This window comes from Procambarus clarkii, chromosome 52 (assembly GCF_040958095.1).
Source record: "Procambarus clarkii isolate CNS0578487 chromosome 52, FALCON_Pclarkii_2.0, whole genome shotgun sequence".
NCBI lineage: Eukaryota > Metazoa > Arthropoda > Malacostraca > Decapoda > Cambaridae > Procambarus > Procambarus clarkii.
In genome coordinates, this window is record NC_091201.1 from 31,200,515 (window position 1) to 31,227,034 (window position 26,520).

The following is a 26,520-nucleotide window of genomic DNA, read 5'->3' on the forward strand; positions in this document are numbered from 1 at the left end:
CCGGAAATGACAGCAATACGGTGCACCATACTCACTCCTGTCACAGCTCTCTCTGCCACATAGCAGCAGCGGCACATAGGCCATGAGGCAGCCCACATACCTTAATGTAGGAGAACTGTACTGGTGTGTGGTCTTTAATGCCCCGCGCGAAGGGGGCATATCAAACGCAAAAATTCGGAAAAAAATCTAATATTTCTGAAATATTTATAAAAAGACTACAACGTTCTAGCAATACTTTGGCGCAAACCGGATAATGTTATGATATAAATTAAAGTATTTATGGTACATTTGCATGCTTAATTGTGCAGAATCCGGTGCCCCGCGGCTGTGGCGCGCCAAGAGTATTGCGTCGTACGTTCTAAACGTCAAAATTTTCGTAATAACGTCGTAAATATCGATGTATGCATAAGGAGTAAATATACACTCATTGGCAACCTTCTCATCCCTTGTTGGGCTATAGGGAGCTCCCAGCCCCCAGTCACCTCGTGTGTCCGATAGAGTGCGCACTGTTCTGACGCGCGCTCCATTAACGTTCCTGGAATAGCGCATTGTTGCGTCTACTGCACAAACTCTTATAAAGAGATAGTGCCAGAAGATAAGAGCAACAAATCTGGCACTCGGTCGCCGTCTTTATCAGTGAAAGAAAGCCGCTTTAGCGCGAAGAGTAATATCCAGTGAGAGATGGTGGCGCACCGACACCACCTCAACCTTCCTCACACACCACCTCAACCTTCCTCACACACCTCAACCTTCCTCACACACCACCTCAACCTTCCTCACACACCTTCTCAACCTTCCTCACACACCTTCCTCAACCCTCCTAGACCCTCCTCACACACCTTCCTAGACCTCCCTCCCTCCAACAAGCCGAGACAGGCTCCTGAGGAAGGTGATCCAGCAATCATGCAGGTGCCTACTAGTGCCCAATGCAGTGCCACCTTGAGGACCCACAATTCGGACCAATGTCAATAGGTTAGTATGTTTTAGTGTTATAATTTGGTATTTTGTAATAATTGTAATATGTATGTGCAGGATATATATATATATATATATATATATATATATTATATATATATATATATATTATATATATATATATATATATATATATAACTGAAAACTCACACCCCAGAAGTGACTCGAACCCATACTCCCAGAAGCAATGCAACTGGTATGTACAAGACGCCTTAATCCACTTGACCATCACGACCGGACATAATGAGGTGATAGCCGAGGCTATTTGAACCACCCCACCGCCGGCACTCGGATAGTAATCTTGGGCATAGCATTTTACCAAATCACCTCATTCTTTGGGGCACACGTGAGGAACACAAATGCGAACAAGCCTGAATGGTCCCTCATTATGTCCGGTCGTGATGGTCAAGTGGATTAAGGCGTCTTGTACATACCAGTTGCGTTGCTTCTGGGAGTATGGGTTCGAGTCACTTCTGGGGTGTGAGTTTTCAGTTGCATATTGTCCTGGGGACCATTCAGGCTTGTTCGCATATATATATATATATATATATATATATATATATATATATATATATATATATATATATATATATATAATATGGGATAAATGTGAGGTGAAACATAGGGGTAACTGCAGAAGGCTTATTGGCCCATACGAGGCAGCTCCTATCTAAACACAAAGATTAATCCAGTGTAATTGGCCTATTATGTTGGACATTGTCTTCTGTGTAAAATAGAAATAAAATAGAATAAAAAATAAAATAAAATAGAATATATATATATATATATATATATATATATATATATATATATATATATATATATATATATATTTTTACAATTTTTTTCAATTTTTTTTTTCGTTTGTTATCAGGGGATCTGCCTGGAACTTGCATACCTTGCTCAATGGATGCCTATCTGCAAGGGTGCCAATTATGAACGAAATAGGTCGATGTCAAACTCAGCTACAGGTGGCCGAACTTTGATCTTATTTTACTCAGGTAAGTAATTTACAACTTCAAGGTGTTTCACAGCTTTCATTTATTAATCAATTTACATGCAAATTACTCCTTATATGTAGAGTTTGTGCTTCTACAGCCCTATGTAGACATTTTAGTCAAAAGTCCATTTGTTGATTTTATAAAAATTTATAATCATATACTGCATATTTTTGGAAGGGTAACTTTGAATAATTATATTATTGCACTAAACACTTCTTTGATAAAATTGCTCACATCAATCCTTTATTATATGCTAATTTTAACATCTGAGTGTTATAGAAATGATTTTAGTTGACACATGTGTTCCCTGAAATTTTTTGAAAATGTTGAAAATTCGTTGCATAATACGTTCTGTATTTCCTTTCTCCATTTCTATTTAGGGTGTGATGCTGAAACTTGGACTCGTGGCAGCCCCTTCTATAACCATTCCATGAATAAATTTTCAAAAAAATCGGAACATTTGTAATTTGCGTTTTGATATGCCCCCAAGTGGTGTTATATGTCGCATCCTCCCACCACCCCCCTCCCGTGCAGGTGACAGTTATTAATTCCCCACTTCAGATTTTCCCAGGCTGGCATAAACGAGGTAAACACATTATATATATATTTATATATATATATATATGCATAATATATATATATATATATATATATATATATATATTATATATATATATATATATATATATATATATATAATGTCTCTGTATTTATATCAAATAAAGTTTATAGCCCGAGGTAGAGATCTTTTTTTAATCTCACTTATAATTTTGCTTCTCCACTCCAAACCAGTCAGGACTGTAGGTCCAGACTCGGACCTCCGGTCCGGTTTGGAGTGGAGACGGGTTCAACTAAAAATGGGCTCACATGAAATGATTTCGATGTTCAGTAAGCACTTACTGAGCGGTTAACCGAATGCCTGAGACCCCAATACATGGTTGATGTTAGTAGTATTTTATTTTACGATGGAAAACTTTAAACTAAACTAAAAATGAACTCGCGAGAAGTGATTTCCCCATTCAGTAAACACTTGCTGAGATGATGATAACTGAATGACTCAGAAACCCAATGCATGGGTGATGATGGTTGTATTTAATTTAAGATGGAAAAGCTTTAAACTAAACAGAAATGAACCCACATGAAGTGATTCCCACGTTCAGTAAACACTTACTGAGTTGTAAACTGAATGTCTAAGTCACCCAATACATGGTTGATGATGATAGTAATATTTTAAGATTGGGAAACTTTAAACTAAAGTAAATGAGCACACATGAAGTGATTTTCCACGTTCAGTGAACATTTACTGAGTTGTAAACTGAATGTCTGAGCCACCCAATACAGGGCTGATGCAAGTAGTATTTTATTTTACGATGGAAATACTTAAAACTAAACAAAAATGACCACACACGAAGTGATTCCCACGTTCAGTAAACACTTACTGAGTTGTAAACTGAATGTCTAAGACACCCAATACGTTGTTGTTGTTGATAGTAATATTTTAAGATTGGCAAACTTTAAACTAAACTAAATAATTACACATGAAGTGATTTCCACGTTCAGTAAACACTGAGTTGCAAACTGAATGTCTGAGCCACCCAATACAAGGTTTATGACAGTAGTATTTTATTTTACGATTGAACAAATTAAACTAAAATGAACTCACATGAAGAAATGTAGGTAGCGAACATGTCTCCTCAGCTCTTTTATCTTCCGCAGTCTTTCCTCCTATCTCAACCCTATTAGTTCATGTTCCCGTGTTTCACTTTTTGTTTAAACTAAATCTACACACGCGATATGAAATGAGAAAAAATCTCAAATTATGCTATGTTATCAGTGCTTGAATAAAAATATTAAGAGTGGTGAACATTCTGTGTCATTGTCTTGCTTCGATATTAAAAGTCTACGTTTTCGCTGGGGCTACTGTTGCGCATAGTCCTCTTGCTAAGGCGGGTCGGTGTCAGAATTGTCAAAATGATGTACCTTGCATACATCAGATGTTTAGTGGATTATGCTGCACCTCTGCTTGTTTGATGTCTGTAAGAAAGCTTGGAGGGTTTGAAAAATTGCAGAACGAAGCCTTGAGGAAAAGCCTTGGGTGGTCTCGTACCACAAAGATACTTAGTATGAGAAAGGAACTTATGTCAAATTGGTATAAAAAAATGCTTAGGCTAACTCATCCTAACCCTTGTATAGAAGCCCTCCAGAATTTCTTTATTGAAGATCAGCATTGTTCCAAATGGATAACAAAAAACTGGAACTCGACTCAGAATGTATCAGGTTCATGATTTGCACCAAGAGAAACAACAACAGCACTTTCCTGCACCGTGGGAGATTACACCCTTTCCACCCAAGAAGCAAATTAGAGATGAGCCCAAGCTGTGTCTTGAGGCAAAGCTCAACGCCTTAAGCCATATTGATGCTCTGTCCACAGAGCACTCTCTCTCTCAAATCATATACACTGATGGTTCCCTACACCGCACCACGGGTGCAGCTGGAAGTGCAGTTGTTCTGACAATGGGCGATGGCTTGTACTTTGAATGGGGAGTCCGTATAAACAACTGGGCCTCTACCCTTCAGACTGAACTATTTGCCTTGCTCCTTGCACTGAAATGTGTACAAGTCTCCAAACTTGATACATTAATTGTAAGTGACTCCTTATCATCCTTAAATGCTCTCAACTCTTTAAGACATAACTGTAACATGATCGTGTCCGAAGCTAGACACAAAATACAACAAAATTATTAACGATGGTAACAGAGTCCATTTCATGTGGTCTCCATCTCATGTTGGCCTCCGAATGCATGATAGAGCTGATAAGTTAGCCAAAGAATCTGCCTTTAAAGGAGGAGGAGTTGAGTGTTACCTTGGACTGTCAATGAGCAATCTGAGAGCAGCAGTACACCGAGAACTTCACCAAGATCCTGTAGATCTGAGGCAAAGTGAAATTGACACTGCTTAATTTAGAAACTGTACTTGTGGTGGGTCGAGGGCGGTCGATCTCGAACCCATTGTCGATGCGCCGACTTATATTGAATTTTGTAACTAGCTCATTAAGATTGTAACTTGCTTAGCTAAATGAATTGTGGTGTTCAGTCCTTGAGCCCATTATGTGCCTCTGTAACCCTTTCCAATACCGCCCGCAAGATGGGTATGGGGTGCATAATAAGTGAACTAAACTATCATAAAGTGCTAATGGCATAAGGTCAACTTGACGAAACTGTAGATCCTATGTTCTACCAAATTGAAGCCGGGTATTTCATTAATGGCTCAACTCGAGAGAGAAGCAGTCTATCCCATAACATATTAGAGTCTTCAGTCCACTGTTGCTGTTTGACTTACTGAGGGATGGTTTTAAAATATAGTAATAATAATAATAATAATAATAATAATAATATCTAGACTAAGATTCGTAAGGTATATGTGGTAATCACACAGTTAACAAAAAATATTAGAGTTTGTAGGTAGTGATCACGTCTCCCCAAACTCTTCTGTCTTCCAGCGTGGTATGTCCTCTGGTGAGCACGTGTGGATTGGGATGGCATCTGTGTGTTTGTGAACTGGGTCACTACTCTACATATGAACAGAAATAATACTACTACTAAAGGCTTTGCATTGAACATCCGGTCTGGGAAGAGTGAAGTGATGCTTGATGGTTTGGGCTGGGGTGGGGGGTTGTGGTGTGGGTGGATGGGGGTGAAGGTTGTTACGTACTCCTAGCAGAATACGTATATAAATTTAAAAAAACATTTATGTTCCATTATATCATTGCCTGTATATGTACACATATTGGGTTGTAAATTATCGTGTGGTGTGGCAGCGTTAGTGGAGACAGGAGCGCGGTTGCGTTGCACACGTCTAGTACCTGTCAGATACGGGAAAGCTGGACCTGTTCAGTTTGGAAGTTCCAGATGTCACTTTTATTTAGTTTAGGTAATTGTTTATTTTCTGTAATTAAACAGGTGGCATTGTACTTATATATTTTGTAAGTAACTATTATCTGTAATTTGCATTCTTATGTGTTTTGAGAACAAGTGGTTGTTCAATTAGTTTTAAATATTAAAAAGTCTTTAGTTTCCATCCCTCATCCTGGGATGAGGCAGACGGGAGGTGAGAATGTGGGTGGCGACAGAGCGTGAGTTCAGTAGCTTCGGGGAACCAGGAGGAGTAACATGTGGGAGATAAGTCTGTTACTTCTTGTTGTGCCATATTTTATTATATTATATTAAGTGAAATGACAATACTTTGGTTTGTTGTATAAGTTAACTTTACCATCTGTGTTTTTATATTATACTGTCTTGAATATATATCTATATAATATTTTGCATCTATTCTTCAGTCCTAAAGGAAGAGTTTTATTTATGTGCTCATTACTTATCAAGGGGTTATACTGGTGACCCGCTCTTGAGAACAGAAGTTTTCTCGTATCCCTAGACGTAACTAAAGCTTGGCTGCTGTAGGGTCACGAGCCGTAACGAACGATAGGTAACAAAGAGTTATGGGGGCCTGTCCGGGATATATTGTTCCCACTTAATCTTAACTATGCTAATCTAACCTTGCCTTCCTAGGTACCAGTGTGTTAAGTGTCTGTGTGTTTTATAAGAACTATTCCATGTGCCAAGCAAGCCTTCCTGTGTGTCAAGTAACAACGTTTCACGATTTTGAGGTAAGTCATCCTATATATTTTGTTTGTGCAGTGAGGCCAAGCGAATTTTCAGTGTGGTGACAATTTTACAGTGAAGTGTAGTGCAGTGCCATTGTTTTTAATTATTGTTGTGAATCAAGTGCCAAGCGTTAGTAACGATGGAGGAGAAAGTTGCAGCGTTGGTGGCTCACCCAGACTTTGAAGGGATTCAGAGCCTTAAAAAGACTGAGTTAATACAAATGGCAAATCAGTTGGATTTGACAGCCAACAATAGAATGGTTAAAGCCCAAATATTGAAAGTCATTGTGACACATTTTGTTGAGAATGGAGAGTTAGATGAAGAAATTCTAGAAGAGTTAAAAGAGGAGTCGAGTGATCAGATGACGTTAAAGCGTCTTGAGTTAGAAGCGCAAATAGCCAATGCTAAGCTTGAAGCTCAAAAAGAACAGAGAATATTAGAACTTGAAGCTCAAAAAGAACAAAAAATATTAGAGGCTGAAGCTCGTCAAAGAGAGATTGAAGCTCAACAGCAACAGAAAATATTAGAGGCTGAAGCTCGTCAAAGAGAGATTGAAGCTCAACAGCAACAGCAAATATTAGAGGCTGAAGCTCAGCAGAGGGAGCTTGAGACTAGACGTTTAGAAATTGAGGCACAGTTGCAAATAGAATCCACAAAAAGGCAACAATTAGAGATTCAACAACAAATGGCTGACACTAACTTCAGGCTTGAAACACAGCGTATGGCAGCTGGGCATGGAAATACTAGTAATGTTTCAATAAATAGTGATAATAATCCCATCAGGACGCATAAGTATATAGAGTTACCAAAGTTCAATGAGGAGGATCCTGAGGTTTTCTTTGCACATTTTTATAAAATTGCCATCAGTATGAACTGGCCAAGGGATCAGTGGGTAGCCATTATGCAGTCTCAATTTAAGGGGCGTAGTCAGGAGGTTTTTACATCCCTACCTGACGCTCATAGTTTTGATTACGAATTTGTAAAGAAAAGCATCTTAAATGCTTATCAGTTAAATCCAGAGGCACACAGGCAAAAGTTTAGGAATCTAAGGAGGATAAGTGATCAGACAATAGCAGATTTTACTCGTCAGAAGACGAATTTTTGCAACAGATGGTTAAAGTCACTTTCAGTCACTGACTTTGATGCTCTAAAGAATCTTCTTATAATGGAAGAAGTATTGTCATGTCTCCCAGACCAGTTGTCTACTTTTATGGCAGAACAAAAGAATGTAACAGACATTTATGAGCTGTCAAAGCTCGCGGATGAGCATGAGTTGTTGACTAGGGCCCAGTTTACGGCCACTTCACCTAAGCCTAGTCGTAGAGTAAATTATAATGCTCCCCGAACTCCTTATCAGAATCCATCCCGTCCTAGTGCTCCAGTTACTCCCATGAGCTCTCCTCTTACAAAACCTAACCCTGCTACTTCCTTGTCAGGAATGTCAAATAATAATAAGGTTATTTCTAAACCTACAGTTGGTTCTACCAGTGTGTCCACTGTAAGGTTCTGTTCCCATTGTAAGAGAAAAGGCCATGGAATTAATTCATGTTTTATATTGCACCCTGAGTTACGACTAACTGGTCTCATTTATTGCAGAGGTGTGCAAAATAAACTTACTAATAAACATGTAACTGTAAACCCCAATTGGGTGAAACAGTATTCACCATATATGTCTTCAGGTGAAGTTTTGTGTATTAATGGGAAGTGGAAGCCAGTGGTTATTCTTCGTGATACAGGTGCTTCCCAAACCATAATTTCATCCAGTATTCTTTCTGATGTTGAAAAGAGAGATACTGGAAAGTTTGTTGTTCTTCAGAGTGTTGCAGTATGTAAAACTGTACCTCTAATAGACATTAATTTCAGATCCACCATTACACCACGTTTATGCACTGTGGGTGTTAGTACACAGTTGCCCATCCCAGGTGTGGATGTTATATTGGGTAATGATGTGGCCATAAATCATGTTGTGGGTGAGATTGATCCCCGTTTGTGTAAACAGCCAGTTGCAGACCATGTTTATTCTGCCTGTGCTGAAGTTAGTTCTATGAATGAACCTGTTGTAGAAGATGGTTTTGTCCATTCTACCTGTGCTGATGTCAGTACTATTATAAATCCAGTTGTCAGTTCTGATGTTACTCAAGCATTTGTTCCAGTAACCAGTACCCCTTCAGTGGAGAAGTGGGATGTGGTTGTTCCAGATTCCTGTGTAGCCGATTTAGTTGTTGAGAGTAAGCCTGATACTATGACTCTGCTTTATTCCAATAAATTGGGAAAGGATGTCCATGTACCATTGTCTTGCCCGCTCACTACGAACGTTGTGCCAGGAGTTGAGAGAAACTTAAAAGCCACGACTCTATTGTATTCCAGCCAAGTGAATGGTTTAGGACCAGATGTCGGGTTGGCAGAAGTATTCCCGCTCACTCCAAGTTTAGAATCAGTTGTCGAGAGTAAGTCTGTTGTAGAGGCCCCGCCTCACCCTAGTCAAGGTGATATAATAGGGGAGGAGGTCAAACTACCTGTTACTTGCCCGCTCGTTTCAGATTCCCTTAATTTATGTGCATTGAGTAGAACTGACCCTAAGATTTCAGAGAGAAGCAAGGAGACAGTCTGTACTGTAGATCCAGTTTTGGAGAGTGTGGGAAAGCAGCCAGAGGATCAGCTTCTGTTGAGTAGATGGAGACCCATTGACCCTCCCTCTTCAGTTGTCTGTGAGGATGTGACCCAGCTTGGTAGTGATATTATTGATTGTGAGCAGACAGTACTCCAAGCAGCTCCAGAAGTCATGGGAGGAAATTTTGGCAAAATCATTGAGAGTGGTAAAGTAGCAATTGGATCTAAGTTGCGGAGTTGTGATTCTTATTCCATGTGGAGTAAGTATTTCTCATTGGGTACATTGAGTCAGAGTGTGTGTAGGATGTTGAAATCTACTTTTATTCTGCAGGAGCCATTTTCTTGTGAAGTAATGGACTGTGGGACATCTTTGTCAAGCCTTGTGGTTGAGCAGAGAGAGTTTACTCAAGTAGGTTGTGCATCCAGTTCTGAGGAAGTGGTGAGTCATGCTAGAGCAGTGTCTCTATATTCAGATCCAGGTTATTTTGATGCACGAGTGATAAAAGTGTATGTTCCACTTAAGTGTGGTGTTGACTTTCAGAGTCATATTGTGGGTGAAGGATTAAATCATACTGGGGAGCAGATGTTTGAGGCTCCAGGTGTGTATTTCAAGTTGGAGGAAAAGGTTATCCTACCTAGTGTTAATCATTGTGAAGGGTTTCAGATTGTCCTTGGGCATTTCTCAGGTAATCTGCTGTGCATCTTAAAGATGTTAAGACCCTTAAACCTCTTGGTTGATTGGTTGTCATCAGACGTAAATCACTTGGGAAGTGATGGTGAGGGTTGTAAAGTTTTCGGCATGTTTTATTTAGTCTTTTGGAAGACTAGACGGTTGATGATAGTGTGTGTTGTGTTCAAGTTCACCATCAGAGGGTGTGAACTTGTCTTGAGAGTTATGATTGAGATATGGTGCCTAGGCATATGCCTGTTTTCTTTCACTGATCGTTATGACAGAGTTATGAGGAAATTGATTTCTGTGTTCCTTATGGATCATCTGAGTCAGTTCGATCAGGTAGTCTTTGCACTTATCTTGGGTTGTATTTCTTGGTTTGAAAGTCAACGGTTTGCTAAGTCGGTGTCTTGTGTTTCGGAAGGTTCTATGAATGGGAAAGTTTTATGCATAATTGTGAGGTTTAATGCTAATTTCTCTAATTTTACTATCCATTGGGCGAGAGTATGTGTTCCACAGAGGATCCAGAGTGATGAAGAGCAGATGTCTGTGTCAGAGCATACCCAGGAGAAGTCCCAAATCTACTCAACATCCAGTCAGCTTCACTTAAGCAGTTCAGCTCCAGAAAAGGGGAGAAATGGAAAATGGAGTCTGTTTTGGAAAAATTCACCATGTGGAAAAGGAATCACATGGAAAAATGGAACTGATCTTGGAGAAATAGTAGAAACATATGAAAAGCTAAATTGCCATGATAACTGTGTGAAAGCAGCTACCTTTATTGACAATTCTATTCATGCTAATAATAATAATGTAGATAGGAGTGTGAAATATGATCAGAAACAAAGTGAAATAAATGAGATAGTACCTTGGAGAGATAAATTTGCATACTCCAGTGACACATATGTAGAACATAGTCTTAAGACTGAAATTTCTGAGTTTCCTGTAAGACTATATATGGCGTGTTTTCATTTTTGTCCAGAAATGTGTTCTAATTACTTTTACATGTTTGGTGTAATTACTACCATAAATCTCAAGTGTCATACATTTTCCTTTGAAAAAATGCCATTGATCTTCAATCTATTGCATTTTTTTTCTTGGAGGTGGAAGTGTTACGTACTCCTAGCAGAATACGTATATAAATTTAAAAAAACTTTTATGTTCCATTATATCATTGCCTGTATATGTACACATATTGGGTTGTAAATTATCGTGTGGTGTGGCAGCGTTAGTGGAGACAGGAGCGCGGTTGCGTTGCACACGTCTAGTACCTGTCTGATACGGGAAAGCTGGACCTGTTCAGTTTGGAAGTTCCAGATGTCACTTTTATTTAGTTTAGGTAATTGTTTATTTTCTGTAATTAAACAGGTGGCATTGTACTTATATATTTTGTAAGTAACTATTATCTGTAATTTGCATTCTTATGTGTTTTGAGAACAAGTGGTTGTTCAATTAGTTTTAAATATTAAAAAGTCTTTAGTTTCCATCCCTCATCCTGGGATGAGGCAGACGGGAGGTGAGAATGTGGGTGGCGACAGAGCGTGAGTTCAGTAGCTTCGGGGAACCAGGAGGAGTAACATGTGGGAGATAAGTCTGTTACTTCTTGTTGTGCCATATTTTATTATATTATATTAAGTGAAATGACAATACTTTGGTTTGTTGTATAAGTTAACTTTACCATCTGTGTTTTTATATTATACTGTCTTGAATATATATCTATATAATATTTTGCATCTATTCTTCAGTCCTAAAGGAAGATTTTTATTTATGTGCTCATTACTTATCAAGGGGTTATACTGGTGACCCGCTCTTGAGAACAGCAGTTTTCTCGTATCCCTTGACGTAACTAAAGCTTGGCTGCTGTAGGGTCACGAGCCGTAACGAACGATAGGTAACAAGGGTAAGGTCACCCAAATACCTCGCTCATCTCAGTACACCTCAAACAACCGCCCTAGATGTGTGTAATGGTGAACACAGTAATATTTATTTGGTAAGAGAGATGAAATGGAGATAACTCCCCCATCTGTGTACTAGCTAAACCCTTTCTACAGATTGGATGGTTGACTAGGATGACAAGATGGTTCGATGGAGTGGATGAATGACTCTCCCCTTCTGTCTGCGTTTTTCCACATTAGTCATATATATGCTTACTTGCTAGCAGCGCATGCTTGGAATTTGTGTGGGTAACATTGCTCACCTATGGGAGAGAGAGAGAGAGAGAATGATTGGCGCGTTTGAGGTATAGCGGAGGTCAGACAGCGATGTGTTTGCCGACCTCGCCCATCTCACTACACCTCAAACCCCACTAAAAATGTTTCCCTCATTCATTCAGTAAACGGCTACCTACTGACTTTGACGAATAGAGAGAGAGAAAAGCATGTAGGATTTGTTATAAGAAAAGTGAAGACTGGTAGTCACCTTTAAGATAAAAAAAAATGGTTGGACTTTGTATGTGGGGAAGATGGCTCACCTATGGGAGAGAGCTCACGGGTCATTGGAAAGGAACGGGTGTTTTAAGACATGAACTAATGTCAACCCTCTTAGCAGATCTCCGATCCACTGAGAGAGAGAGAGATACACCACTGAGAGAGAGATAGAGAGGTAGACATCTTTTAAAAATGGTTCCCTCATTCAGTAAACGCTAACCTACAGACTTTGTTTGACTGAGTTTACTGAGTGATGCTAAATGGGGGCAGTATTTTGATAGATAGAAGAAAATTCATTAAACGCTAACCTACTGACTTTGACTGAGTTTACTTAGAGACATGCATGTAAGCCCCCCTTAACCTCTGAGGGGGAAAGTAAACAGACTTGAGTACTAGGTGTAGAGGGAGAGGGGTGGGGGGCCTGCTGGAGCATGGGTTGGGTGAGCGGTATTACCTCATTTACCCCCAGTTATGTGTCTAACTCCTAAGAGGGGAGCCGCCCACAAAGGCTCTCTCTCCGCCCAGGCCTGCATTTGGAATTTGTATGTTGAGGTCATGGCTCACCTTTGAGAAAGAACAATGACACACTCAATGCTACGAGGAGGTTCGTTACTCAGAGTCCAAGCAAAATTATAAGCGAGACTCAAAAAAGATCTCTACCTCAGGCTATAAACTTCATTTGATATGAATACAAAGACACATATATATATATATATATATATATATATATATATATATATATATATATATATATATATATATATATATATATATATATTGACCAGACCACACACTAGAAGTTGAAGGGACGACGACGTTTCGGTCCGTCCTGGACCATTCTCAAGTCGATGAGAATGTCCTCGACTTGAGCCCTGTTGCTCATGATGCTGTTGCTGTAGCCCTGTTGCTTATGCAACAGGGCTGTTGCATATATATGCTTATGCAACAGGGCTCCATTAAGGAACATATAATCTCTTCCCACAACCAGACCATCACCTGAGAAGTCTTAACAAAAAACACGGAAATCATCGATATATACAGCGAAAGCAGGCGGCTTGATATCTGCGAGGCACTACACATTAAGAAGTCAACACCAGCAATCAACAGCCAATTATTTCATAACTATATTCTACCCACTTCAAGACTCCTCACCAATATAGAAGCATCAAGAAATATGGTCCAATAGGCCCTTTGCATTTACTTCCATTCTTCCCCTTTTAACTTTATCCAGTATTACCCAATATTTCGTGTTCTATCTTGTGTTGAAAGTTTGTTTTCACTTCATCCAAAACTGTTGTAACATATCACCTCACCCAAATGCAGGTATATAAAATTAAAACCGTTTGAATTGTAGCATAGTAAGAAATCTGTTTGCAGGTTATAGTTGTGTGTGTGTAAACTAAAGTCTTTGAAAATGTAATAAGTTGTTACAAAACGCGTTCAAGTGTCGCGTTAGACTAAAAATAAAAATGAATTTTGGAGAATTGATTTTTGAATTACCTCCAACAGTGAAAAGAAACGTACGAAAGATTGAGAAAATTCGTGTTAGAATTATTAATCTTACTTTTTCGGTCATATTTAATAATATATGTCTACAGGAAAGACTGCTACCAAAATATACTAATTATATATATATATATATATATATATGCAAACAAGCCTGAATGGTCCCCAGGACTATATACAATCTATCTATATACAATGGGGTGTGAGTTTTCAGTTATATATATATATATATATATATATATATATATATATATATATATATATATATATATGTAATTAGTATATTTTGGTAGCAGTCTTTCCTGTAGGCATATATTATTAAATATGACCGAAAAAGTAAGATTAATAATTCTAACACGAATTTTCTCAATCTTTCGTATATTTCTTTTCACTGTTGGAGGTAATTCAAAAATCAATTCTCCAAAATTCATTTTTATTTCTAGTCTGATGCGACACTTGAGCGCGTTTCGTGAAACTTATTACATTTTCAAAGACTTTACTTAACAAATACACAACTGAATAGAACTTACACATCTCCGATTTTGTTTATATCTACATTTGAGTGAGGTGGATGGGGTGAGGTGGTATTTAATAAGGTATTAATTTCATCAACACAAGCCAGAACATGAAACAATGGGTATTGAATAGAAGTGATTGTAGAAAGCCTATTGGTCCATATTTCTTGATGCTTCTATATTGGAGCGGAGTCTTGAGGTGGGTAGAATAAAGTTGTGCATTAATTGGCTGTTGATTGCTGGTGTTGACTTCTTGATGTGTAATGCCTCGCAAACGTCAAGCCGCCTGCTATCGCTGTATCTATCGATGATTTCTGTGTTGTTTACTAGGATTTCTCTGGTGATGGTTTGGTTGTGGGAAGAGATTATATGTTCCTTAATGGAGCCCTGTTGCTTATGCATCGTTAAACGCCTAGAAAGAGATGTTGTTGTCTTGCCTATATACTGGGTTTTTTGGAGCTTACAGTCCCCAAGAGGGCATTTGAAGGCATAGACGACGTTAGTCTCTTTTAAAGCGTTCTGTTTTGTGTCTGGAGAGTTTCTCATGAGTAGGCTGGCCGTTTTTCTGGTTTTATAGTAAATCGTCAGTTGTATCCTCTGATTTTTGTCTGTAGGGATAACGTTTCTATTAACAATATCTTTCAGGACCCTTTCCTCCGTTTTATGAGCTGTGGAAAAGAAGTTCCTGTAAAATAGCCTAATAGGGGGGTATAGGTGTTGTGTTGGTTGTCTCTTCAGAGGTTGCATGGCGTTTCACTTTCCTTCTTATGATGTCTTCGACGAAACCATTGGAGAAGCCGTTGTTGACTAGGACCTGCCTTACCCTACAGAGTTCTTCATCGACTTGCTTCCATTCTGAGCTGTGGCTGAGAGCACGGTCGACATATGCGTTAACAACACTCCTCTTGTACCTATCTGGGCAGTCGCTTTTGGCATCTAGGCACATTCCTATGTTCGTTTCCTTAGTGTAGACTGCAGTGTGGAAACCTCCGCTCTTTTCCATGACTGTTACATCTAGAAAGGGCAGCTTCCCATCCTTTTCCATCTCGTAAGTGAAACGCAGCACGGAACTCCGCTCAAATGCCTCCTTCAACTCCTGCAGATGTCTGACATCAGGTACCTGTGTAAAAATGTCGTCAACATACCTGCAGTATATGGCCGGTTTCATGTTCATGTCGACAAAGACTTTTTGCTCGATGGTGTAAGTTCTATTCAGTTGTGTATTTGTTAGCTAAAGTCTTTGAAAATGTAATAAGTTTTACGAAACGCGCTCAAGTGTCGCGTCAGACTAGAAATAAAAATGAATTTTGGAGAATTGATTTTTGAATTACCTCCAACAGTGAAAAGAAATGTACGAAAGATTGAGAAAATTCGTGTTAGAATTATTAATCTTACTTTTTCGGTCATATTTAATAATATATGTCTACAGGAAAGACTGCTACCAAAATATACTAATATTAAAGCGCACGACCCAGCAGCAAGGAATCAAGCCTTTACGATAAAATATCGCCAGGATCTGATTCGTGATCAGATATACAAGGCAGAGAATGAAATCAAAGACAACAAAACGCAACTACTTCATGCTACAAACGAGTGGAGAAATAGCAACATCGACGAAAGTATCCGTACCCGCATTGAACAACACCTCGACATCCTCACAGACCGACATCACCTCAGCACTGAAACAAGGATTATCAAGAAACTAACAACATTATATGGAGGACCTATGGCAATTCCACGACCAAGAGATGGCTTCCTGAACCTTGCAGGAATTAACCTCACTGAGGACCAAGTCACTCTCCTAAATCTGGGCATAAACTGTCACGTTATGTCCAGACCGAGTGAGATGGCCCGGAAAGTAGAGTTGGAAATTCTGTTGGACGACATATTCAACCTCGAGACACAAAAGAAGGTCACTACCAAAGATACCTTACAAGCAGAACTTATTGCAGAAGGAGGAAAGAATCGAGGCAATTACAGAAGCACCATACTGTCCCCCGAGCTCAAAGCGGCAGCTAAAAGCCTTCGTGAGAACAAGGAGATAGTTGTCAGGAGAGGTGACAAGTCGCCAATATATGTCATTCTTAAAAAAGACGAATATCTGGCGAAAATGAACGTCATACTCTCTGACCAAACTAAGTTCCAAAGGGTAACGAAGGACACTACAGCCGAATTGAAAGCAAAGGTCAACAAACTAATCGAAACTGTGAACGCCAAGAAATCCGGACTCCACCTGCCAAAGATCATTGGGGAATATAAACCTGGATATGCGTATGGAAATGTCAAGACACACAAGCCTGGAAACCCACTTCGGCCAATCATTAGCCAGATACCCACACCCACGTACAGACTGGCGAAGCGACTTAACGGCCTGCTGACTCCTTATGTTCCTTGCGCTTTCAGCCTGAAGTCTCCAAAGGAATTTGTTGACTTACTGTGGGGCACACGGGCCACAGGGATAAGAGCCTCGTTGGACGTAGAATCGCTGTTCACTAACGTACCAGTGGACGAGACAATCGGGATGATAGCCGACAGAGTGTATCGTGATCCAGCATGTACTCCTCTTGACATACCAGAAAATATCCTAAGGAAACTACTCCAAGCTTGTACTAAAGAGGCACTCTTCTTGAGCCCGGATGGGCACATGTATAAGCAAGTAGATGGGGTCGCCATGGGTTCTCCCCTAGGTGTCCTGTTTGCAAACTTCTACATGGGTACCATCGAGCAAAAAGTCTTAGTCGACATGAACATGAAACCGGCCATATACTGCAGGTATGTTGACGACATTTTTACACAGGTACCTGATGTCAGACATCTGCAGGAGTTGAAGGAGGCATTTGAGCGGAGTTCCGTGCTGCGTTTCACTTACGAGATGGAAAAGGATGGGAAGCTGCCCTTTCTAGATGTAACAGTCATGGAAAAGAGCGGAGGTTTCCACACTGCAGTCTACACTAAGGAAACGAACATAGGAATGTGCCTAGATGCCAAAAGCGACTGCCCAGATAGGTACAAGAGGAGTGTTGTTAACGCATATGTCGACCGTGCTCTCAGCCACAGCTCAGAATGGAAGCAAGTCGACGAAGAACTCTGTAGGGTAAGGCAGGTCCTAGTCAACAACGGCTTCTCCAATGGTTTCGTCGAAGACATCATAAGAAGGAAAGTGAAACGCCATGCAACCTCTGAAGAGACAACTAACACAACACCTATACCCCCTATTAGACTATTTTACAGGAACTTCTTTTCCACAGCTCATAAAACGGAGGAAAGGGTCCTGAAAGATATTGTTAATAGAAACGTTATCCCTACAGACAAAAATCAGAGGATACAACTGACGATTTACTATAAAACCAGAAAAACGGCCAGCCTACTCATGAGAAACTCTCCAGACACAAAACAGAACGCTTTAAAAGAGACTAACGTCGTCTATGCCTTCAAATGCCCTCTTGGGGACTGTAAGCTCCAAAAAACCCAGTATATAGGCAAGACAACAACATCTCTTTGTAGGCGTTTAACGATGCATAAGCAACAGGGCTCCATTAAGGAACATATAATCTCTTCCCACAACCAAACCATCGCCAGAGAAATCCTAGTAAACAACACAGAAATCATCGATAGATACAGCGATAGCAGGCGGCTTGACGTTTGCGAGGCATTACACATCAAGAAGTCAACACCAGCAATCAACAGCCAATTAATGCACAACTTTATTCTACCCACCTCAAGACTCTGCTCCAATATAGAAGCATCAAGAAATATGGACCAATAGGCTTTCTACAATCACTTCTATTCAATACCCATTGTTTCATGTTCTGGCTTGTGTTGATGAAATTAATACCTTATTAAATACCACCTCACCCCATCCACCTCACTCAAATGTAGATATAAACAAAATCGGAGATGTGTAAGTTCTATTGAGTTGTGTATTTGTTAACTAAAGTCTTTGAAAATGTAATAAGTTTCACGAAACGCGCTCAAGTGTCGCGTCAGACTAGAAATAAAAATGAATTTTGCAGAATTGATTTTTGAATTACCTCCAACAGTGAAAAGAAATGTACGAAAGATTGAGAAAATTCGTGTTAGAATTATTAATCTTACTTTTTCGGTCATATTTAATAATATATATATATATATATATATATATATATATATATATATATATATATATATATATATGTGTGTGTGTGTTTACCTCGTTTATGCCAGCCTGGGAAAATCTGAAGTGGGGAATCGATAACTGTCACCTGCACGGGAGGGGGGTGGTGGGAGGGTGCGACATATAACACCACTTTAACGCGCGGGGCATCAAAGACCACACACCAGTACAGTTCTCCTATATTGAGGTATGTGGGCTGCCTCATGGCCTATGTGCCGCTGCTGCTATGTGGCAGAGAGAGCTGTGACAGGAGTGAGTATGGTGCACCGTATTGCTGTCATTTCCGGCAGATGCGTCTCACTCTTCAAGAGGAGAACGGTTCAAAACATTGACTTCTGCACTCATCCATGTGCCATGTGGTGACACTTCTCAGGTCTATGTGGCGGTATGTGGTCCTGCTTCTTACCACTCTAGAAAGTCAGGGAGTGGATGGAGAGGGATGCCCCACCCACCCTGATTACAAAAACAGTATGGGTAAATTCACACCCTCATTTGTTACTGTGACCTCCATCCGTGTACACCTCTTGCCTGCAACATGAAGATATTGGAGACCCCCACCACAGGCAAAGAATTGGTAAGAAATATTTATACTACATAAAACAGAGACCCGCGCTATCAGTCAAAGCCGCCGCCACCTGTTCCCTTCCCTTTCCCCTACTTCTCCCACCCCTTACCCATCTTAAGAGCCTGATCTCCTGCCCTCTCAGGGGGGTGGGACCTTCTCCCTCCTCAACATATCCTTGCCAGGTAGGGGGGCCCCTCCCTCCTCTACATAACCTACATACTCCCATCTATCTATCTACACACAGGATTAACTCTATGGCACTTACTCATACATATTCATCTACTACTATTCCTCTCCTTTTCTCCTCCTCTTCCTTTACTCTCCCTTCATGACCACATACAACCACATAGCCTCCCGCCCCCACTCCAACACAACCCTCGGTCAAAGGCCCTGTGCACCCACACGCCATGCACCGACACGTGCCAAACACCCTGGGAACCACCCAAAACACCGTGCGACTAGCTACCTGTGCAGGTGAACCCTTTGGGCTCACCTGCGCAGGTGGTGCGCGCGGTTCTAGTCGCACTTTACTAGGAGGATGGTACCAACACTGGTGTTGACCCAGTTCGGTGCGGCAGGCCGGGCTGTGCCCACACTCTCCCACATTGTCCAGTTCAATGTCTGTATCACTAGTGTCCGACGCCTGTGTTAGGTCTTTTTTCTAGTCTTCAGTATCACTGATATGGTCATCATCAAACAATATGTCCTGTATTTCCATATCTGATGAGTCAGACATGGTTGCTACTTTGAAACTGAGACTCCACACTGCTGTGGGGCTTGCTGGGAATAGAAAAAAATGTCGGAGGCTCACTGGAGGCCTGATGCCTCTATCTCGTACCCAAGATTCCATGTGCTAGTTTTGAATCCTAAAAATATGCCTAAGATCGCCTTATGGCGCTCTGTGCAGCCTCGATCCAGCGCCATAAGGCGCCCTGCACAGAGCAGTGGTTAATATTCGGAGCATGATGGTCCACGTAACAATAAGCATCCTTAGGGAGCCCTGATGTGTAGTCCCATACACACACACACAAAAAACCCTGATGAATAGCGCCACTCAGGGAGCTCTAATGTCTGTTTGCACTCACTGAATCCTGAGGTGTAGTTCCACTCAGTGAATCCTGATGTCTAGTCCCACTCAGTGAGCACTGGTGTGTAGTCCCACTCAGTGAGCACTGGTGTGTAGTCCCACTCAGTGAGCACTGGTGTGTAGTCCAAATCAGTGAGCAGTGGTGTGTATTCCCACTCAGTGAGCACTGGTGTGTAGTCCCACTCAGTGAACCTTGATGTCTAGTCCCACTCAGTGAGCCCTGATGTCTAGTCCCACTCAGTGAGCACTGGTGTCTAGTCCCACTCAGTGAGCACTGGTGTCTAGTCCCACTCAGTGAGCACTGGTGTCTAGTCCCACTCAGTGAGCACTGGTGTCTAGTCCCACTCAGTGAGCCCTGATGTCTAGTCCCACTCAGTGAGCCCTGATGTCTAGTCCCACTCAGTGAGCCCTGATGTCTAGTCCCACTCAGTGAGCCCTGATGTCTAGTCCCACTCAGTGAACCCTGGTGTGTGACCCCCCTCAATGAGCCCTGATGTCTAGAACCCAATCAGTGAGCCCTGGTGTCTAGTCACACTCAGGGAGCCCCTGAGGTATAACCCACTCAGGGAGCCCCGAGGTGAAGTGGGCGCATATGAAAGATTTATCCACAGTTATCAATCATTTCACATAAAATTAATGAAACACCGTAGATGGACAGTGAACTTTATCCGCCTTACGGTCACGTAAAGGCGATAAAAAATTACAAACAAGGAGCGATATCTCAGTGTTGTGGTACTGCAACTATTTATTTATTATCTACTTCTGACACTGTATTATGTAATGGTTATTGGGTGGGTTGGGAATACAGTTTAAGGCTTCTCACCTGGCTTGGTGATCCGGATAAATTCATCGATGGATTGAACAGGCATATGGTTCTCAGCCAAGCTGCCAGTGGTCACCACCACATCATATGTGTCTGGCAACATCACACAAGATAAACATAATCAGCAGCAACATTATCAACACAAGTATTGCGACATGATCATACATGATGTCATTACATGAGTTGCACTGAAATCCTAAAAAATAAAAAAAATATAAATCAAACAGGAGACATTTAAATAAAACATCATATTTAATATAAATATAATAATTATACAGAATTTTTCAGTCAGCTTATTATATATAAGTGGACATTTCTACCCTTGACAAAGTACTCAAAACATCGTTATTATATTCAATTTGTCAAATTATTACATTTTAACATTAAAGTATATTTTGAGAAAGGACGTACTTGTGTAAGGTAGGATGTACTTGAGGATGGTAGGATGTATTTGGAGAGTGTATGATGTACATGAGGATGGTAGGATGTACTTGAGGATTGTAGGATGTACTTGAAGATGGTAGAAAGTATGTGGGATGTACTAAAGGTTGGTAGGATGTAGTTAAGTATGGGAGGATTCACTTAAATATGGAGGGATGTACTTGAGGATTGTAGGATGTACTTGAGAAATTTAGGATGTACATGAGTATTGTAGGATGTACCTGAGGATGGTAGGCGTATACTTGATGATGCTAGAATATACTTGAAGATGATAGGATGTACTTGAGGATTCTAGGATGTATTTGAGGATTCTAGGATGAACTTGAAAAAGGTAAGATATACTTGAGGAGGGTAGGATGTACTTGAGGATGGTATGATGTAATTGAGTATTTACAGATGTACTTGAGAATGGCTGAAAGTACTACAGAATGGTAGGATGCACTTGAGGATAGTAGGATGTACTTGAGTATTTTAGAATGTACTTGAATATAGTACGATGTTCTTGTCGATGGTGGTAGGAAGTATGTAACCTTGAGATGATTTCGGGGCTTTTAGTGGCCCGCGGCCCGGTCCTCGACCAGGCCTCCACCCCCAGGAAGCAGCCTGTGACAGCTGACTAACACCCAGGTACCTATTTTACTGCTAGGTAACAGGGGCATAGGGTGAAAGAAACTCTGCCCATTGTTTCTCACCGGCGCCTGGGATCGAACCCAGGACCATAGAATCACAAGTCCCGCGTGCTGTCCGCTCGGCCGACCGACTCCCTCGGTCGGCTCCTTGTACTTGAGGATGGTAGGATGTACTTGAGGATGGCAGGATGAACTTGAGGATGGTACGATGTTCTTGAGTATGGTATGATATACTTAAGGATGGCAGGATATACCTGGTTGATACCTGGTTGATGGGGTTCTGGGAGTTCTTCTACTCCCCAAGCCCGGCCCGAGGCCAGGCTTGACTTGTGAGAGTTTGGTCCACTAGGCTGTTGCTTGGAGCGGCCCGCAGGCCCACATACCCACCACAGCCCGGTTGGTCCGGCACTCCTTGGAGGAATAAATCTAGTTTCCTCTTGAAGATGTCCACGGTTGTTCCGGCAATATTTCTTATATGCGTTGTTGATAAAACTCCATGACTCCCTTTGCTGCCTAACAGAAATAGATTTTTCAGAGGGCCAACTTGTGACATGTAAAGGCAACTAATGACTCCATGCAGAGGTGAGTAGATCCACCTGAGGAAATGGAAGAGTCCATTAGCGAGAACATTGGACATTTTCCGACTGTGGACCACACTGAGGAGAAAATCCCAAGAGTACAGAAATGAGACTATCAAGAGAGAAGCCTCCCATAAGAGAAGGGAGCAACAGGAGCCTCCCCCTCTATTGAGGCAGTAGAGCACTGACGTGCAATTTGAGTGAAGCCAAATCGCAGAGCCCTGTAGGAGAGGGATGTGATGAAACACTACCCAAACTGTTGTAACTTTCCCTCATTATGGTATGGGCTGGCTGCAGGCAAGGGTACCACAACCTGTGTTCTGGCACAGTGAGACATGGAGATAAAACTAAGGCCAAGACCCAACATGTTGATGAACAACTCTAGCAAGGAAAGTGAGGGATAATACAGGACCGATGCCCAAAGAAGAAAGTACTGTAATGATGTACAAGCCTCTGTAAGGCACATGGAGGCTGTATCACACAGCCTCTGTGGTTGTATTACATAGTTTTAATAGTGGTAAAACACTAATCTATGCAGAAAGTTTTAGAATGCTCTCAGCTACAGTCAATCCAACCTAATGGAAAGACCATGCAAGTGTAGTTCAGGTAACCAAGAAAGCACTCAAAGTTCTGACAGAAAAGACAAGGGCCTTGTAATACTAGCTAGAGATGGTGCCACAGTCCTTAACCCCTGCCCTGCCCACCTGTTATTGGCAAAAACTTCAAAGTGCAATTGTTAAGGACATTTTTTTTTTTCTAAATGTTCAGATAGTGTTAAGGTCAAAATGTTTCCAAACTAAACTATTTTCATTTCAAAACACAAAGAGTGATGAAAACATTAAAAAACATTAAAATATAGCCTGATTAAAAAAAAAAAGAGACAACTCTCAAAAGGACATTTGTTGGCTGGCGCAATTGAGAGGTTAAGTAACAGACCTACCCCAACAATATCAATGACCAGGAAGGAAGGAAGGAAGGAGTCAAATGATGCTTTTACAAGTTGATTTGGAACCCAAATCATTGTAATTGTATAAGCACCATATCATATACCTAGGTAACAGTCAACTCTGATGACTGGGAACCCAAACTAGCCAGTCACTGAGATACACCAGAGCCTGGAAATGGCAAAGCATCACCCGAGAAAGTCTAAAGATTCTGAGTGAAATGTTTAACCCAGAGGGAAGAGTTCAAAAGATGGTATCAGATATAGCTCACTTTGAACCATAGTCAATCCCTGAATTGTGGGTGACCCAGAACATAACAGTGTCTCACAGAGCTAGGGGAAAGAGCAAAGTCTAAGTTGAAATCTGGTAAACAGTGGACATTCAGAAAATTGGACATTTCTTGCCAGCATTGAGAAAGGAAATATTGTAGCAAGGATAAACCTCGGATCCATAGAGTCCTTCCTCGGAGCCATAAACATTCAGGAAGCATCCAGTGGGATTAAGTAACTGCAATGAAAGTCTTGTCCAACAACTGAATGGTAGTACAGAGGATAGAGATAGAAGGATGAGAAGGAACCGGAGTCACCTGGCAAGGAAGGGAAGATTTGCGAGTTTAGCACCAGGCATATGTGCGCAGTAAGTAATTATCATAAGAAGGCACCAAACAGGGAAGACTATGTAGCACCAACAAATGTGTGGAATAATCAGAGGGCACTAAATATCACCAAGGATGCCAATACGAGAACAGAAACACATAAGGCGAACGATATCAAAAGTATCAGATTCGCCAAGAACTCTATTGAAGGACAAGTGACCGTGAGGAATGGTCGGAAAGCAAGATACACGCTCGTTTTGGAAGTCGGGACATTCAACAAGGATGTGCGTGACTGTAAGAGGGACAATGCAATTTGGACAATAAGGAGCAGGGCGGCACTCCATTAAGTTAAGCGTGTATGGCCAATACGCCCTCGCCAGAGCCATTTCCCATCACCGGTTATGGTGGTAAGAGAATGGCCATGGAGACACACTACGCTTAAGAGTACTGTACGCAGTTTGTTATCAACAACCCTGCCAATGGGCAAGGATGGAGGAATGAATAACTGGGTAAAAGTCGGAATAAGGTATACCTTTACGGGAGATGGGACACGAGTGGGTAGATTCCCTAGCGGCAACATCCACACGCTCATTTAAAGAAATGCCGATATGGCTGGGAACCCAGCAAAACTACTGATTAAAATTTACTGGAGGTAAGAAACAGCCAATGTTGAATCTCGACGACCACCGGATGGACTGTGTTAAAGGACTCTAGAGCCATGAGAACACTACGAGAGTCAACTACAACCACAAAGGAGGATTGACAATGAGAAAGCAAGAGACGAAGAGCATAGACAATAGCATAAAGTTCTGTTGTGAAGATGCTAGTCTCCGGAGGCAGGCGACACATATAAGTGTGGTCAGGAAAAACAACAGAGAAGCCTACACCGTCCACAGACTTAGACCCATTGGTGAAGATGGAAACGGAGTGGAAGTGTGAAGAAAAGTGTTCAAGGAAAAGGCGTTTCAGAACTGTAGGAGGGGTAAAAGCTTTAGTAATACAGGTCTGGGATGTACAAAATTTAGGAAGGGGGACCCTCCACGGGGGCAAGGACGGAACAATACGAGGAGAAACATTGGTAATACGAATCGAAAGAGAATCCTGTAAGCGAGATAACCGGACAGAAAGAGGGTGGTGGTGGTGAGGAACAGGAACTACAGGAGGGGTAAATATCAAAGCACTATAGAGGTGAGAGTAAGGATGTTGCAAGGACTGCGCAAGATAGTGAAGACAGTAGCGATCACGGCGGTCCTGAAGAGATAGGAAGCCAGTGTCAACATAAATGCTGAGGGCGGGAGTCGAACGAAAGGCTTGCTGAGGCGCAAGCCAGTATGGTGCAAAGCATCAAGACGGTGAAGAGTAGGAGATGCAGACGAGTAAGCAGGGCAACCATAATTGAGTTTAGATAGGATGGGAGAGGAATGTGTGCGCAGTAAGGAGGTTCAGGCTGGTTGAACCCTTGTGTGACCTCAGCTGCCATCTGGTGGTGCACTTGGACACTGGTGCATGGTTTGTTGATAATTGACACATTACCACTTCAGTTGTTTCCATTTTGCTCTCTAATCAGGATATGTAGTTTTTTGTTTCTTGCTCTGGATGGCTTTACTCAGTTTTGGTGATCTCAGACCCCAGTGCTCCCCCTTGTCTCTTTGAGCACACTAAATTCTGTTCCTGGTTAATAATAGGCTTACACAAGTCCAGAGGCCTGGTAGTTTTGTGGGTATCTATGATAGCAAGAATCAGTGCACTGGGGACCTGCCACAAAAGTACAGTGGTCTATGTTCTTAACTCGCAATCCCTGGGTTTAATACATGGGTGGGGGCCAAAATGGTTGGGCATGTTTCCAATCACCTAATGATTCTATTCACCTAGCAGTGGTAAATATGTACTCAGGCATTAGGTAGCTGTTGTGGGTTGCATCCTGGGAAAGGTGAGTACTTTAACCTTGGGGGAAGGGAGAGGCCTCAATACAAGCTTATGTATAGTACAGTCTTCTTGTCCACAACAATAGGAATTATAAATTATAATATACTATATACAGTATGAAGATACAGTTTCCAAGAACAGAAATACTGCTTCAGACTTTATATATAAAAAACTGACATCAGTATCATCCATGTACAGTGGACTACGTCTTCAACTCGCAACCAAAGATTCCAGGTTCGATTCCTAGGCATGTTTACAGTACTTTCATTTGATGCCTCTATTTATCTAACAGTAATTAGATTCTTTGGAGTTAGGCAGCTGTTGTGGGTTGCATTCTGGGGAAGGTCATCAGACCTAGGAGACCAGGATAAGCCTAATAGGCTTCTTGTCCCTGACTATGGGAAACTATAATGTTAAC

General features: G+C 41.2%; 1 protein-coding gene and 1 long non-coding RNA gene across 2 annotated transcripts in view; one reads left to right on the top strand and one right to left on the bottom strand.

Annotated features, from left to right (window-relative positions):
- Window positions 1–21,122, bottom strand: part of LOC123764149 (methyltransferase-like protein 27) — a 40,121-nt gene extending 18,999 nt beyond the window's left edge. The window contains exon 1 of the mRNA XM_069304204.1: window positions 20,990–21,122. Within this exon, the coding sequence (XP_069160305.1) occupies window positions 20,990–21,092 (103 nt within the window). The 5' untranslated portion in view covers window positions 21,093–21,122. The remainder of the gene's footprint in view (window positions 1–20,989) is intronic.
- LOC138352030 (uncharacterized) lies at window positions 233–2,562 on the top strand. The gene is made up of 3 exons (XR_011222691.1): window positions 233–972; window positions 1,850–1,976; window positions 2,357–2,562. It is a non-coding gene; the product is annotated as an uncharacterized lncRNA (long non-coding RNA).
- Window positions 21,123–26,520: the final 5,398 nt, after the last annotated feature.